Genomic DNA, 13,977 nt, shown 5'->3' with positions numbered 1-13,977 from the left:
GGAAAGCAATTGATCAATGTAAACAATATTTAATTATTGGGGTTTTTAAAATTCAATATGCCATTTTAAGCCTTAAGAGATTGCTGGACTTTGTAACACTTTGGAGGATTTTATATTTAAAATCAAACACTTCACAAATACACCCTCTGTGATATTTTCAATGCTGTTATTGAAGTTTTCCTTTTACAAAAAAACCTTGTTTTCAGAAAACAAACAGAAAGTAGCTGAGTGGAGAAGCTGGGAAGAACATGGCAAATATAAAAGCAAGAAAGAGACCGAGGCCACTTCCAGTCTTTTGCAATGGAATTTTTGTCAAAATCGCTTTTTAAAATCAGTCTATAGCCTACTCAGCAGGACACACAAGAACCAGCTGCACAGACATGAATATAAGAGCCAACCGCTGCAGCTTGGTGACGTGCAGAGGATCCTGCACTGGAGGCAGCGGCACAGACCAGCTCAGCGGCTCCGAGAGCCCCAGTCACAACAGTTGGCAGTGCCTCCACACCCCTGTGAATCATCTTGCCTGCTTCAATTTTTGAGGCATATGTAGCTGTAGAGACACACATTAGATAAACTGTTTTGGGTTTTTTTGCAATACATGATGATCTTCCCTTACCTGTAGTAGAAAACAGAGGCCTGGCAAGATCCTGTGGATAATGGAAGCCTGGAAACACTCCAGGGGCGGGAGGTCTGCTGAACAGGTCAAGTTTACCACCTATCTCTAGCTTGTGGGGATCCAGCTGCATTTGCTGTCAAATGATATAAAAACAATCTCATTATACACTTCCTTTTTTACGGGAGAAGAAGAGAGAGAGTTCAGGCTCACTCCTGCTTAGCCCTGCCAGAGAGAGTTAGCGAGAGTGACAGCAGCGTCTCCGGTCATGTACCGCAGTCATGCTCTGACAGCATCTGTAAGGCCATTTCGCTCCACAGCCTCTCAGCTGCCTGCCTCATCCACATGAATGAGGTCTGAAGTGAGCTCGCAGCCCCTCAGCACACACAGTGGAGCATGCAACATGATACACTGAGCACGCTGCACCCCAGGATCAGTCGGTGCTCTCAGCCTGACAAAAAATACTCTGCAGGCGGAAAGCTGCCGACAGAAGCCTTAAGAGCTGGGTGACAGACTCATCTGTTTTGTTTCTCCGGTTTGGAAAGAGAGAGATGTTCCTAGACTATGCCCTTCTTGCAGCTAGTACAGCTCAGTATGCAGACAAGGGGTGAAAGATCAAGAAAACTATGAGGCTCCTCCAGAGGCTATTTTTATCCTTCCTCTACAGAAGTGAGAATGGTGAGAACTGCACCTAAGTCATATAAGTCTCTCAATAGCTTCAAGGTTATATAGTTGCTTACACATAACTGGATACACATCAATTGTAGAGGCACTAATTACAGTGCACCTACTTAAGCACTGAATAGTCTTCATTAATGGGACAAAAAAAACTACAGCAGCAGCTATGAAAAACTAAAAGGCTACAGAAGTCCCATTATCGGCTATTCTGCCTGTCACAGGGAGCCTTCAGCCTGTAACAGGACCCTAGCATACCTACGTCTTGTTGGCTCTTCAGTTCCAAACGCCCTCCCTCTGCCCATCATCACTGCAGTGCAGTGCTCAACACCCTCTACCACAGTAACTATCACTCTACTCGCCCGCTGTATGATTTGTAGTATGTTCTTCACCGTACAGGTAATGTCACTATGAATGGGATAATGCTCCATATGCCACAGGAGGTAGTAGTACCGAAGGAAAATGACATTAAATAGGAACGCTTTGTAAAAAAGATGGATTTGGGGTAAAATTCTGCGCCCCCTTTCTTCTTCTCTTTCTGGCTGTGTACTTAGTATCTTCTGCTCATTTTGCTGCCCTTCAACCCAACTCCTTTGCCCTCAGATAAACTTTACGGTTGCTACAATAAATGTTAAAGGATTGAAAGTGCTAGTTAATCAATACAGGCAGGCTTGAGAATCACCAGCAGTAACTGCCTCCTGCTCATTACTCACTAAAATATAATCAGTAAGCTGAAAGACTTGGCTTCGTTCCAGAAGCTGTCTGAATTACCTTTATCTTCTGCTGGTGATGGTAGATCTGCCAGGCGATCTGTACATGAACCGCACACCACTTCCCAGGCTTCTGCAATGGAAAGCACAAGAATTTAGATTAATTTATACGTTAGCAATCTACATCAGATAAAACATTTCATTTCCCTTACTGTCAAACAGGCAGCTAAGCAATGAGAAAGGCTGATTACTACAACGGCACAATAGGTGATCATTTTTTTCCTGTCCTGCAGCAGATGATGTTTAAATTAAGAAGGAAACAAGCAGGAAGAATGTGGGATGTGGGATATCTTCCTCATCTTATGGAGATCTGAGATCCCTGCCTTGTTCTTTCCTACTTGCACTCCTCCTTTTATAAACCGAAATAAATGGCAGCAAAGAACAGTATGCCATGCCTAAGAGAAAGCAACTAATAGGTAACAGTTCTGTTTCTGAAAAGAGCCCTGTTCATTCATCCCTGCTGCACTGCAGGCTAAGTCATGCATGGTTATTACAGCTACTTGCATTTGGGGAGGAAAAGGGTACGGACAAACAATCACCAGGGATGAGCAGTGCTGCAGCTGAACGAGTTAACTGTTTTTCAGCTGAGCTGCGGTACTCACTGTAGGGTGCTTTTGTGGAACACCAGAAGCACAAATAAAACACACTGACCTAAGCCACCATGAATCTGATCACCGGTGAATGTCTGTCCATGCTCACAGTCATTTATTTCTATGACCCTTATTTCATACTGTGAACTATTAATGCACATAAATGTATGCAAAATAAGGCTGGCATTCAACCTAAATGTTATTAATCAGAAGCAGCTAAGAGCTAAATATGACATTTTTCTTTAAAGAAAGGACAAGCGAGAAAGTTTATACTGGACATGTTACATTTCAAAAACACATGCACAATATTTGAAGTGTGTCTGTATATATATATATGTACGTATATAAAATCCCCCACAAACCTTACTTACTCTTACTGGAGGCCTATAAGGGTCTGACACCTATGGAAAAAGCAGAAATAAAACAATCAGTCTTTCTAAAACTAGCTAATATACAGAAAGGTGTGGAACTTCCTTCCTCCGAACAAGCAAAAGCATTCAGAAAGCAATGTTCCAGAGAAGTCCCCTATGACATGGGAAACCAAAAAGGCTTAAAGGGGGCTTAAAACTTCTCTTTCATTCCTTGCACCAAACTCAGCAGAATTTTATGATAAACAAAGCAGCTTCACGCCAGCAACTGAACACTGCCAGTGCTTTTCTGAATCTTATAATCATTCAGAAATGGAGCGCATAAAACTACTCTCCAAGCATTGCTTAGGGGAAAGGCCTTGAAGGGGTTTCCTGCTCCATTTCCCTCTGACTTTGTTTAAAAAAGTCAATACACTCCTTTGTATTCATGACTGGTGGAGGCTACTGTTGTCTCACCAGAAAAAAAAAAAATTCTAATCTGACCGCAGGTTCTGAGTCTAGGTGGCCAATTTGCTCACCGGTGCTCTTTTTTTTTTATGAGCCATCACTGTATGTTTACTTGAAATCCAGAGAAGCTGAAAGGAAGGTTATATATTGCTGCCTACCCCTGGAGTCTTCTGCAGCAGCGTATGGTGGACTGTGCCTGGTCTACCTGCTACATCAATAGGGTTTGAAGTCTGAAAGACAAGAATAGAGCGTGAATAATATTGTATCATACTGGCGGTACATTTAACATCTCTATCTGATGTTAACGGCATTAATTAGTCCATGTTTGTACTGTGCTTTGAACACGCATATTGCTGCATTAGTGCTAAATGTTATCTCTTACTGACAGCCAACAGCATTTAACCACCATGTCATCTATTATTATTGAGCAGCAGTAACAGTATCACAGCAGCGCCCCTAAGCCCCACTGAAATCACAACCCCATTGTGCTATGCAGTACGCAAGCAGATGGGAAGAGACAGTCCCTGCCCCCAAAGCTGCTTCTTTAGACAAAACAGGCAGGCAGTAGGAGAGAGAATGAGAGGTGGACTAACTCCTTCCATGTTTCAGGCAGCAACCAGTATAGCAGTCAGGAACAGAACAACTCAAGCATCTTAGTCCCGTATTCCACGAATTGGACCACGGCCCCTCTCCGACTAGGGCTAGATAACAAAATGGCTAAAACGGCAACAGCCCATCTATTTGCTTCAACAAAGCAAAATGAGAAACCTTAGAAGGTGCTTGTGGGTCTTTTATAGCTTTGCATTGTTTATCCCATCATTTTCCAGCAAGAATTAAACACCTCATTGAATGAATCCCTGTTCCTCCTCCTCCGGATCCCACCTGTTGCCCTGTCCTAGACGATCCCCAAGAACTTGTTCATCTTCTCACTCTGGCATTCATCCATCTCCCACTCCAGAGCAACTGCACCTGGTGCCTCCGCGCAGCTGAGTGCAGAGGGGTTAAACCTCATTCCCCAAGAGATTACTTCACTCACATTTTAGGTCAAATTACAGGAGATTTCAAACAGTCAAACTGTACGAGGAATGAGTAAAATCACGGGTGTGGGAGGAAAGATAGGTTTTAATTTGTCTAAGGCTAAGCAACTTTTGGACTCATTAAAAACAGAATTCTCATGTGCGTGTGTGTGTGTAGGTAAGTCAACCAACTCCCCAGGCAGATCTGTGCTCTCAGGGCCTGTCTGACAGCTGAGGTATATATAAGGTGGCAAATAAGTTACAGCCATCACACAGGCAAGAGCTTTAAGATCACATCACGTTAATAGTATGGTGTCATCCTGTCCCTTTGTCCCCTGGAGAAAGATGTGAATACATCCTCCAGCAAAGTAAACTGAATACTTCTGACCTTTTCAAGTTCTTAGCTTGTGAGAAATGGCCTTCGGGAAACTCACTGAGAAGTTTACCGTCAGCCTGGATTTATGTGCGGTGGATTTACACGCACAGCTGTAGGCAACTGACATGGGAAGGGGAAAAACAAAACCAAGACCTCTGCTTTGGAAAGCAAGAAGTGCAGGATTCAGAGTGCCAAAACCAAATCACCACGTCTGTAGTGATTATGAAGGCTTTAGTCAAAGAGCTTGGGAGGGAGAGAGCATGGAAAAATGATGCAGTAATGATGACTAGCGTGGCTTTGCCCAGCCGTTCAGCTCTGTCTCCTCTAGGAAGCTGGAAAATAATGTGCTAAAGTGGCAGATCCATTTTTCAATCTATCCTTTGTTTTTTCAGATGTTAGATTGCATGTAAATAGAGCACTGTCCAGAGATCAAGTGATGTTAGTGATTAACCATGGCACCAGAGCGTGACCTTGTGCTGCTTAAACTCAAGCTAGCAAGTGTCCTATGTATCTACCATTAAAATGAATTAAACACTCGTTATAATACAGCACTAAGCACTGTTTAAAAATGTAAAGGGTCTGTGTTCACTTTTTCTTTCTCGCTATGTAACTACTTTTCTTTGGTCTAATGCTATTCTACAGTGACATGGTATCTATAAAGCTCTTTAATGAAGATGGAAGCCAGCTGAGCATGCTATCGGTGTACCAGAAGCTCCTCATTAACAGCAGCCTCATGGCAAAACTGAAGGCTATCTTCACATTAGCAAATTTTTGCCAATTCCACGTTATTTGTACAGCTCCTTTTCTTAGAAAGTCAAGTTCACACCCTGACAACCTGGGGTCTGTAGGGACCCCTTGGCATCCCTTGCAAGAACCGCAACAATTAACAGAGGTGGGCAAACTCCATCACGGGACAGCTGTGTTCTGTCCCTCTTGCTGCCTCTGCTTAGGTGCAGCTGCTCCTCTTCTATGCCTGTAGCCACTACAAACAGAACTGCTGGTTAAAAAAGCCATTGAGAGGCTTTGTTATTTGTAATGTATATGGAAAATGAAATAATGTAAGGGATTGGATAGGTACTGAGGAAATATTCCAGCCTCCATTTTAAAAATTCAATTAAGTGGGAAGGTTGTAAGAGGCCTTATTTGCAGTGTTTGCTAATTTCTGACTTCCACTGATGTCGGTGAGACTGAGGAGGGAAGCACGCTCCCCAGCTCTGCTTGGTACGGGTACGGAAATGGCCTTCCATAAACAGGCAAACAGAAACGGGCTGGCTACAGTGCTGGCCTTCAGCCTTCTAACGCGGTAGCAGAGCTCCACAGAAATGCAGTTCAAGATAAGAAATCTCTAAAATCATAGTATGTAAGGAAGCTAAATACATGTCACCTTACAAATGGAGTGGATGTCTATCTTCCTTGTTTTCAAACAAATGCTATACAGATATAATGGATATTTCTTATTTGGAGAGATTTAACAGTTTCTGCACATTTAAAAATAGCCAATAAAAAGAACAAGTTTGGGAGAAAAAAAAAGCAGCGCACACCACAGAATTCATCGAAAATGGTGGTTATCGTGGCAACACTTCCAAATGCCAATCAGTGCCACTTGTAATAATACGTTACGGCTGCAGTGCACCTTTCAAACACACTACCTCAAATGGGCTTGCAGGCATTAATCAACCTTATAAAACCCACTGCAAGATAACTTTATAGGCGAGGAAGCTGAGGAACTGAAGATTTAAGTGACTTGCCCAAGGTCGGACAGTGTCAGAGCTGAGAATAAAAATCCAGCTCCTTCAAATTGCTCTACCCATTTACAGCAGTCTCTGCCTATTGTTCCCACACTTGCACAGTCCATTTATCGCTTTTTTTTTCTGGGAACAAACATGGTTTATCTCTTGCAATCTCGGACTGATAAATTTATAAAATGATTTGGGACTCATCAGTCTGTTATTAGCTGTAAATATTTCAATCAAATAATGTATTTGACTGTGTGCCTCTCCTCCAGTGTCGGTTGACCTCCCAAGTGAACCACTATATCCTTTTCCAAGGAATGATCTGTAGGGCCAAGAGAAAACTTCTGCTAAAGTGTTGGCTGCTTTGTGCAGAGGATGCTCACAGATCTGCAGGGTGATCGCTTCCAACCCCGTGTTGCGCTTCTGCTAGTGAAATCATGCGCTATAAAATCACCAGAGACATGACTCTGAATACAGTTTCTCTCCCAGCAAAAGAACAAAGCCTTTCAGAAGAAGAAGTTTGTACCTTCGGTTGAAATGCTCCCTGAAGTGACCCAAAGGGACCTGAATGTGGAAGCATGGGTGGCATTCCAGGCATTGCTGGAGGATAGGTTGGAAAGAACTACAAAAGAAAAAGAGATGCTTATGTCACAGGACAACTTGAACAATAATGGAGGTAGGTGCCAAGCCTGGCACATACAAAAATAGTATTGTGTTGAATGAGTGCCACAGTGAAAATATACACTAAATTAGCTTTCAAAATTTTTAAGAGCAAAGCCAAAACTTGGAAAATGCGCTCATCTGATGAATTTTCTAGATAGTGCTGAACAAGTGTGCCTTTAAAATTTGTGGAACTATTGCAGGAAGCACAGAGCATTCACCGTTTTCAGAGGAACTGGAGTATTTGGGGTTTTCAGTTTTGGTTAAGTTTGCATTTTTCTGCAGTAGCAAACAAATTGATCCTGTTTTGAAATGTGACCTGCTTTAATTTTCAAAGCAAAAAAGAACCACAAGATGCTGCATTGCACACTAACCACAGGCAACATGCACACCACCTTGTAGTTTTGTAGGCTGGGTTAAGTTTTGCTTAGGCCTCTCCTGAGCACATACCGCAAGTCCCAAAACATGTCGTTTTTGTGCTTTGGAGCAGTGGGGAGCACCAGGAAGAAACCACCAGTCTGACTTACTCCTGTGACCTGAGCAAAATCTTGTGAAAGAGCCATGCACTCCGGGCTGCTGCACTGTGAGAAGCACCAGTTGCAAAGACACTGCAACGACCACTGATTGAGCAGTTTCTGCGCATTCCCTGCCATCCCAGGCACAGCAATATAGAGCCGCAGCGGCAAAAATGCAGTAGACAAAGATTTAAAAAAAAAAAAAAAAAAAAAAAAAAGCACAAAGAAAATTGTGTACCTTAAAAAAGAAATTAATATCAAGATAGAAAAAGAGCTTTAGGAATGAATGAATCAAAACACTACCAATCAACTAAAAACAAGCAAAAGAAGTGCAAGCAGAACCATTAACAAAGACACCACCTAGAAAGGTAAGCACTCACGTTGGAATGTCGAAAGTAAGGGTTGTCTAATTTGGGAGCGTACTTGTCAAACTGGAAAGAAAAGAGAAAAAAAAAGGAAACAGGTGAGTTTGGTTTCGGCAGTAGCAGACACATCAGGATTTCAACACAGACAAATAACCACGGCCCGTTTGTACAGCATTTAACAGAGCAGAGCTGACTGGTTATCCCATACTTGCTCATCGGGGAGCTGACTGGTTTCCCAAAGCGAAGGGAAACGGAAAGGCGCTAGCCCCCGGGTTGCGCTGGGTGCTGCTGAGTCTCACTGCAGAACCCCATTTGCAGGCACCATGGGAAGAGGTTCCCTCACTACGAAGAGAACAGTCTTGGTATCTGCAGTGCAGCAAAACGCAGGGAAGCTCAGCTCCAGGTCAAGATCTGGGATCTGTCCCTGAAGCACTCAACTAGATCACAGACTAGAAGCCTGGGAATGTTTTCCATTAGACCCCAGCATCTACTGTGGGGCAACCAATACCAACTCCCTGTTTCCCGGGTTCCTGTAAGAGCCAAAATCATTTGGAAAAGGGCTTAATTGCTTTAGATGCACAAATCTCTATATATTCCCCCTGCCCTGCATGAGAGAAAGTGCACAAAGAGAAGCTGATTGTTAACCTTTTCCACGCCAGCACAGGGTTTTAACACCTCCACGTGTGCAGTCTGTGCTCCGTATTTATTTTTATGACCGTTTGTCCTGTACCTCCTCGGAAGCAAAACCAAAGCACGCACACATTGCACTTTTGAGCAGTATGTACATTCTGCTAGGGAGGAGGGAGCGGGGAAGAAGGCAGGGGAGGGAGCTGTAGGACCCCACGAAAAGCCGCTTATTTGGCAAGTCAGCTGCTGTTTCACACTCCTCTATGCGCAGGAGAGAAGATTTGCAATTTCATTAATTACAGTTATTACTGGAGCCATGTCCCCTCCAGTGTAAATACCATAAATTACCAAACACATGCAGCTGTAAATTTCAACACTCTTCTCTGGTGTTGGGATTAGCAGACCTGATCTAGTGGAATATAAGAAGATGTGAGTGAAACATAACAAAAGAGCCTTGCAAGCTGTTTTTGCTATGAAGGCTGACATCAACGGGCATGGGTGGGAGGGGAGGGAGCTGTTTGCAGGATCAGATACCAGGATTCTTAAATAACACAGGAGGTTTGTGAGAAAAAAATTCAATATTGTTTTACATAGACCAAGAAAATAGGGGAAGGTGTTTACACAAGAGTACATTCAGCAAACACCTGTGGCTGGATTTTGGGTGGATGATATTACTTTTAATTGTCTCGCTGCTAAGCAGATTACAACCCAAGAATGTCACAGGGCAGGCAGCAGTGGGAAAGAAAAGCGGGAAACATTATGCTCCTTGAGTTCTCGGCAGTTTGTCCCAAAGGCTGCTTTTGCCGCTACTCCTGGCTTTTGCCAGCCTTAGCAGAAAAGGGTTGTTTCTTCATTTTGGACACTGTGGAACTGAGAGGGGGAAAAAAAGCTGAATCTTGCTCTTTCAATCGCACAAAGTAATTGCCAGAAATCAGGAGAGAGTGTGTTTTAAAGAACTGACAAAATCCATTTGTAGCAGATCTCTAACGATTTTGTAACAGCTGCAGCAAAGTCCCATCGTGTTACAAGCAAATTCAATGGCAAAATGCTAACGCTTATTACATGGCCAGGAGGATCTCTCCCACAAGAAGAACCAGCCACACACAAATTAGTGCTTGTTGATGTAATCAAATAATAAATGCCAAAATCAATATAGATTAGGGAATTAGGAGGAAGAGGGACAAAACTCGTATCAGATGAGATGCTGCACTATGGCAAGAGCTCCAGGTAATCAAGTGTGGTCTGCCCCAAAACGAGCACTTGTGGGGAGTGTGTTCGGTACCAGAGGCCACTGATCCTGTAGTGTTCTCGTTGGTGTGTTCTGGTGTGTCATGGTGTCTGGCTCTGGGGAAGGGGGAATCGAAATACACAGCAGGACACAAGAAAAGGGAAACTAAAGGGACTCCGGACTTGTCTCAAGGGTGTGGTATCTGCTCATGGGTAGCAGCATAGGGAGACCTGGAGGCTTGGAGTGGAGGCTCTGGATGGAAAAGGGGGTCCCTTTGGGAGTGCTGGGCCTGTTTCTCCAGGCCTCCACGTCAGACGGGCAGGGACAGCACGCCTTGCTGAAATGAAGAGGACTGGGTTTTGTTTGACAAGAGGGGGTTAGGCTTTTTGACCAGAGATGCTCTACTTATCCTCACATTTTGGGCTGGGGTACGCACCATGGGAGGTGCAGAGGGCGGCATGAGCGGCGTCTGGGGCAAGCTGGATGGAAAAGGAGTGAATGTGTGCTGGTGGGTGTGTTGGTGCTGATGCGTGTGTTGGTGCTGGTGAAACTCCGCTCTCAGCAGCGGCACCGGGCCAAGTGAGGCAGCGGCCCGGTCCGAACTCTGAACCAAAAACCGGTTGTTCAGCTCTTGCCTGAGCAGTTCGTGATCTAGAGGAGAGAGAGAGAGAAAAAAAAAAGACACAGAGGCCCGTGGGCCTGTGAGTACCACAAAGACGGAGGAGAAAGAGTCAATATTCACCTGGCATTCCCTGTTTCTGCAGGTCATGCTGTGGTGGTTTTCTACGTGAGGACTCATTGGTGGAGGTAAGAGAGATGCCTGTGACAAAGTACCAATCAGAATCCCCGAATGAGGCTGGCAATACATGATTGGTTGGTTGAATGATATCAACAGGCTGGTATCTAAAGACAAGAGAGAACACCATGAGTCATCACAGCAGAAAACATCATCGGGGGCGTCAGCAAGCATCCGCCCCCGGCCCCCCGCCCGCGGCCCCACTACCCCCGCGCAGCTCCGACGGGCTACACCTCCTCCCCGGTGCCTGGTGGCCAGGGCACCAGGGTGCCTCTGGGAAGGGACCTCGGCGCTCTGGTCTCATGGCATGGTGGCCGGACCTTCCCGCACCAGCAAGATGCTGGGGAGCACCCTTGAGGACAACGGCTCACTTTAAAATGAGTAATACTGACCTGTTTCCTTTGGAGATTTGAAATTCAGAAGCATACATGTACACTGAAAATGGATGGTGGGCCTAACGCGCGTTACATTCTAACACATATGTATTTAAGAGGTAAAATTTTGACAAGATCTGAAATGCAATGAGATAACCATGATTTGGGTGGCTGGAAACTACCTGTGCAGACAGCCATTTCTCTACAGATCCCCATGCCATCCTCCTCCTTCTTAGCCCCAGGACATGCACACAGTGACCAGGAACATCCACCCTACAAGTTGAGGCCTTCTTTGCAGTAAGGTTTTTTTGAGATCTTAAATACTAGGTTGTCCTTTCCTCAATTTCTAACAGGCTATCATTGACACTTTTTGTCCTTGCCTCCAAGCTTTTCTCCTATGAGAAAATACGGAGGAGGAACAGTGAGAAGAGGAGAAACATTGAACTGGTTCAAGATCTCATGAAAGTTGCAATGTCTGCAGAAACAAAATGTTCCACCATATGACATGTGGCCTCTTCTCACCATCTTCCTCTGGAAGAACAAATTGCACTGAATTTGAATGTGGTTTAGGGCCATGGAAGATACCAGCACTTGAGAAATTATGTGACTGAAGACAATAAGGACACATGTCCACTTCCCCAAAACGTCTGCTGGTATGAATTAAATCCATACATGAGTTTGCCTAGAACTTCAAACAGGAATCAGCATCCAACACGTTAGATACTTTCTAAGCTGAGAGCCACCTGTGTCACCAGCTATGGATGACATACACCCAGTCCTGACTGACCTACTTGCTTCTGAACTTACATTAATCTGTTTCTTTCAGGGTAAACCACCTTTTAAACTACAGCACTGACTATAAAGGAGTAAAAGAATACATGTGCTTTACAGTTTTTTTCATGTTCTGCGGGCATTTCTTTTACCTAAATTTTATGCAGTCACATTAGAAATGTCTAAATCAATCGCTTTCTGAAATGACATGGTTAACATCTCTAAATACAGTCACTCTAATGGGAATTTTCAAGGTCTCTGCTACCACTTAGAAGCCTACAACCTATTGAAAGTCACTTCTGAAAGCAAATTTTGGGTTCCTAAGTCACTTGCTTTTCAGCAATAAATGTACTACTAAGAGTAGGTACTGTGTAGTGCTACAATCTTTAGAAAAACTAGTACAAAAGCAGAAAGTACATATACTCGTGATATGGAAGCCTAAGGCACTGGAGCAAAAGAGTCTATAATGGTTTCTCCTTGAAGCAAGCAAACAAGAAAAAAAAAAACAACCCAGGCTGAAAGCACTTAGGTCCTAAACCTTACTTCTTTAGAGAATATGAGTATGAACTCATATGTGTGTGTGTTTACGCATTTAAATCTGGCATGACTTAAAGAAACTGAATCCTTCTGTTAGCATCAAGATAATCCACTTTTCTGGAGGGAGAGATAAAAGCCAGTTGGCAGTTGTAAGTGCTCTGATATCCAATTTCTTTAAGAGACTTGAAGTCAGACTGATAGATTTGAAGCTGGCTCCAGCCCACAGCCCTGTACCACAGCTTTGGCCTTTGTCAGGAAAGGAAAAGGCCTGGAGATGTCTGGAGAAGCAGTGTGGCACTCGGAGAAGTGGCTGCTTCACATAAGGACGGGACTGCCGAGTAACAACCCAGCCCCACGAGGGGCTCTGGGCAACGTTAGGATCAGAACTCAGTTCTTGCGCCTACCAGTGACGTCTTGTCCCGCGGGTCTGCCTGTGTAACTAGGAGCAGAGTAATCAAGCAGCCCTTTGAAGGCCCAAGCGCTACTGCTCCGTGTGCGCACACGAGGTGGGCACGGCAGAGAAAGGCCAGTCCTGCTAATGTTGCTAGGCGCCCCCATGTCCAGAAGACACAAAGACCACTGTTTGCTCTGTGTATCCTACACCAGGGCCAGCCTTGGTGTCCTTGAGTAGAGGGCAGCAGCCCACATGAGGGTTGTTCCTAAGTTACTTGCCTAAGCTTTAGATTTCAAAGGGAAGAAATGCCAACAGAAGCGCATTCTTGTTATTCAGAGAACTGAACGTGCATCATTAGTGAATGCAGGAGCTCTGAGCTCTGCTTCTCTTCTTGGTAACAGTGACAAGTGTGCCAAAGTAAATTTAAGGGAAGAGCACATTTTCCTCCAAAGAGGGAGGAGAAAAAGACGACAAAAAGGAGACTTCAAAGGGCCATACCCTCTCTGATGGGTTTTCTAAGCCGGTGCTTTTACTGAGAGTACACGTGCACTCAAACAGCACGGCAAGGACTGTGCTGCTCGCAGCAGCTGGATTCTAGCTCTTCAGGGCTGCTCAGCAACTTTTGCTTTTAAGAAACTTCTGTATGAATGACAACAGAAGCTCCTGGCTATGCAGCGCTCTGTATCGATTTTATGATGTGCCAGTTTGCAGGCATTTCATATAATGCAGACAAGAGGCATTTCACTGTCTGCAGGGTTAGACGCCCAGACCTTTCCCTCCACTAACTTACGCTTCTCCTGCTTAAATTGCAGGAGAAATCCTTTTAGCATGAGCAGGACTGTTACTGTTTCCTGGCAAGCTGCTGAATGTGAATAGGTCACTTGATCTTGCACCTCCTGAAGTTAATGGTGAAAACATACTTGCTTTTAGTGACTGCAATACCATGCTTTTAGTGAGCACATTGCTATTTCCTTTTGCAAGACTTTCAAAGTCTCCATCACAGCAGTCCTCTGCCTTAAACAGAGGAAGCAATGAATAGGTCTCCCACAGCGCTGCCAACATCTTCCCAGCCATGTGGTTGAAATTCTAGATGGTGCCAGGGCCTGTGAAAGCCGGCAGCTT

At 44.4% G+C, this 13,977-nt stretch overlaps 1 protein-coding gene across 12 annotated transcripts in view; it reads right to left on the bottom strand.

Annotated features, from left to right (window-relative positions):
• Nucleotides 1-13,977, bottom strand: part of FBRSL1 (fibrosin like 1) — a 539,862-nt gene that overhangs the window by 11,640 nt on the left and 514,245 nt on the right. For 3 of the 12 annotated variants that reach the window (XM_086761185.1, XM_086761192.1, XM_086761189.1), the window contains 7 exons: nucleotides 10,399-10,634; nucleotides 8,144-8,194; nucleotides 7,115-7,210; nucleotides 3,622-3,693; nucleotides 3,011-3,049; nucleotides 2,060-2,131; nucleotides 617-749 (listed from right to left, as the gene is read on the bottom strand). In XM_086761185.1, coding sequence (XP_086617311.1) covers nucleotides 617-749; nucleotides 2,060-2,131; nucleotides 3,011-3,049; nucleotides 3,622-3,693; nucleotides 7,115-7,210; nucleotides 8,144-8,194; nucleotides 10,399-10,634 — 699 coding nt within the window. Of the gene's footprint in view, nucleotides 1-616; nucleotides 750-2,059; nucleotides 2,132-3,010; nucleotides 3,050-3,621; nucleotides 3,694-7,114; nucleotides 7,211-8,143; nucleotides 8,195-10,398; nucleotides 10,887-13,977 lie in introns of all 12 variants that reach the window. The other 9 variants (XM_086761186.1, XM_086761187.1, XM_086761184.1 and 6 more) reach the window with 8 other exon arrangements.

This window comes from Chlamydotis macqueenii, chromosome 17 (assembly GCF_036417535.1).
Source record: "Chlamydotis macqueenii isolate bChlMac1 chromosome 17, bChlMac1.mat, whole genome shotgun sequence".
Classification (NCBI taxonomy): domain Eukaryota; kingdom Metazoa; phylum Chordata; class Aves; order Otidiformes; family Otididae; genus Chlamydotis; species Chlamydotis macqueenii.
The sequence above is the reverse complement of the archived record's forward strand: the minus strand, read 5'-3'. Positions and strand labels throughout refer to the sequence as shown.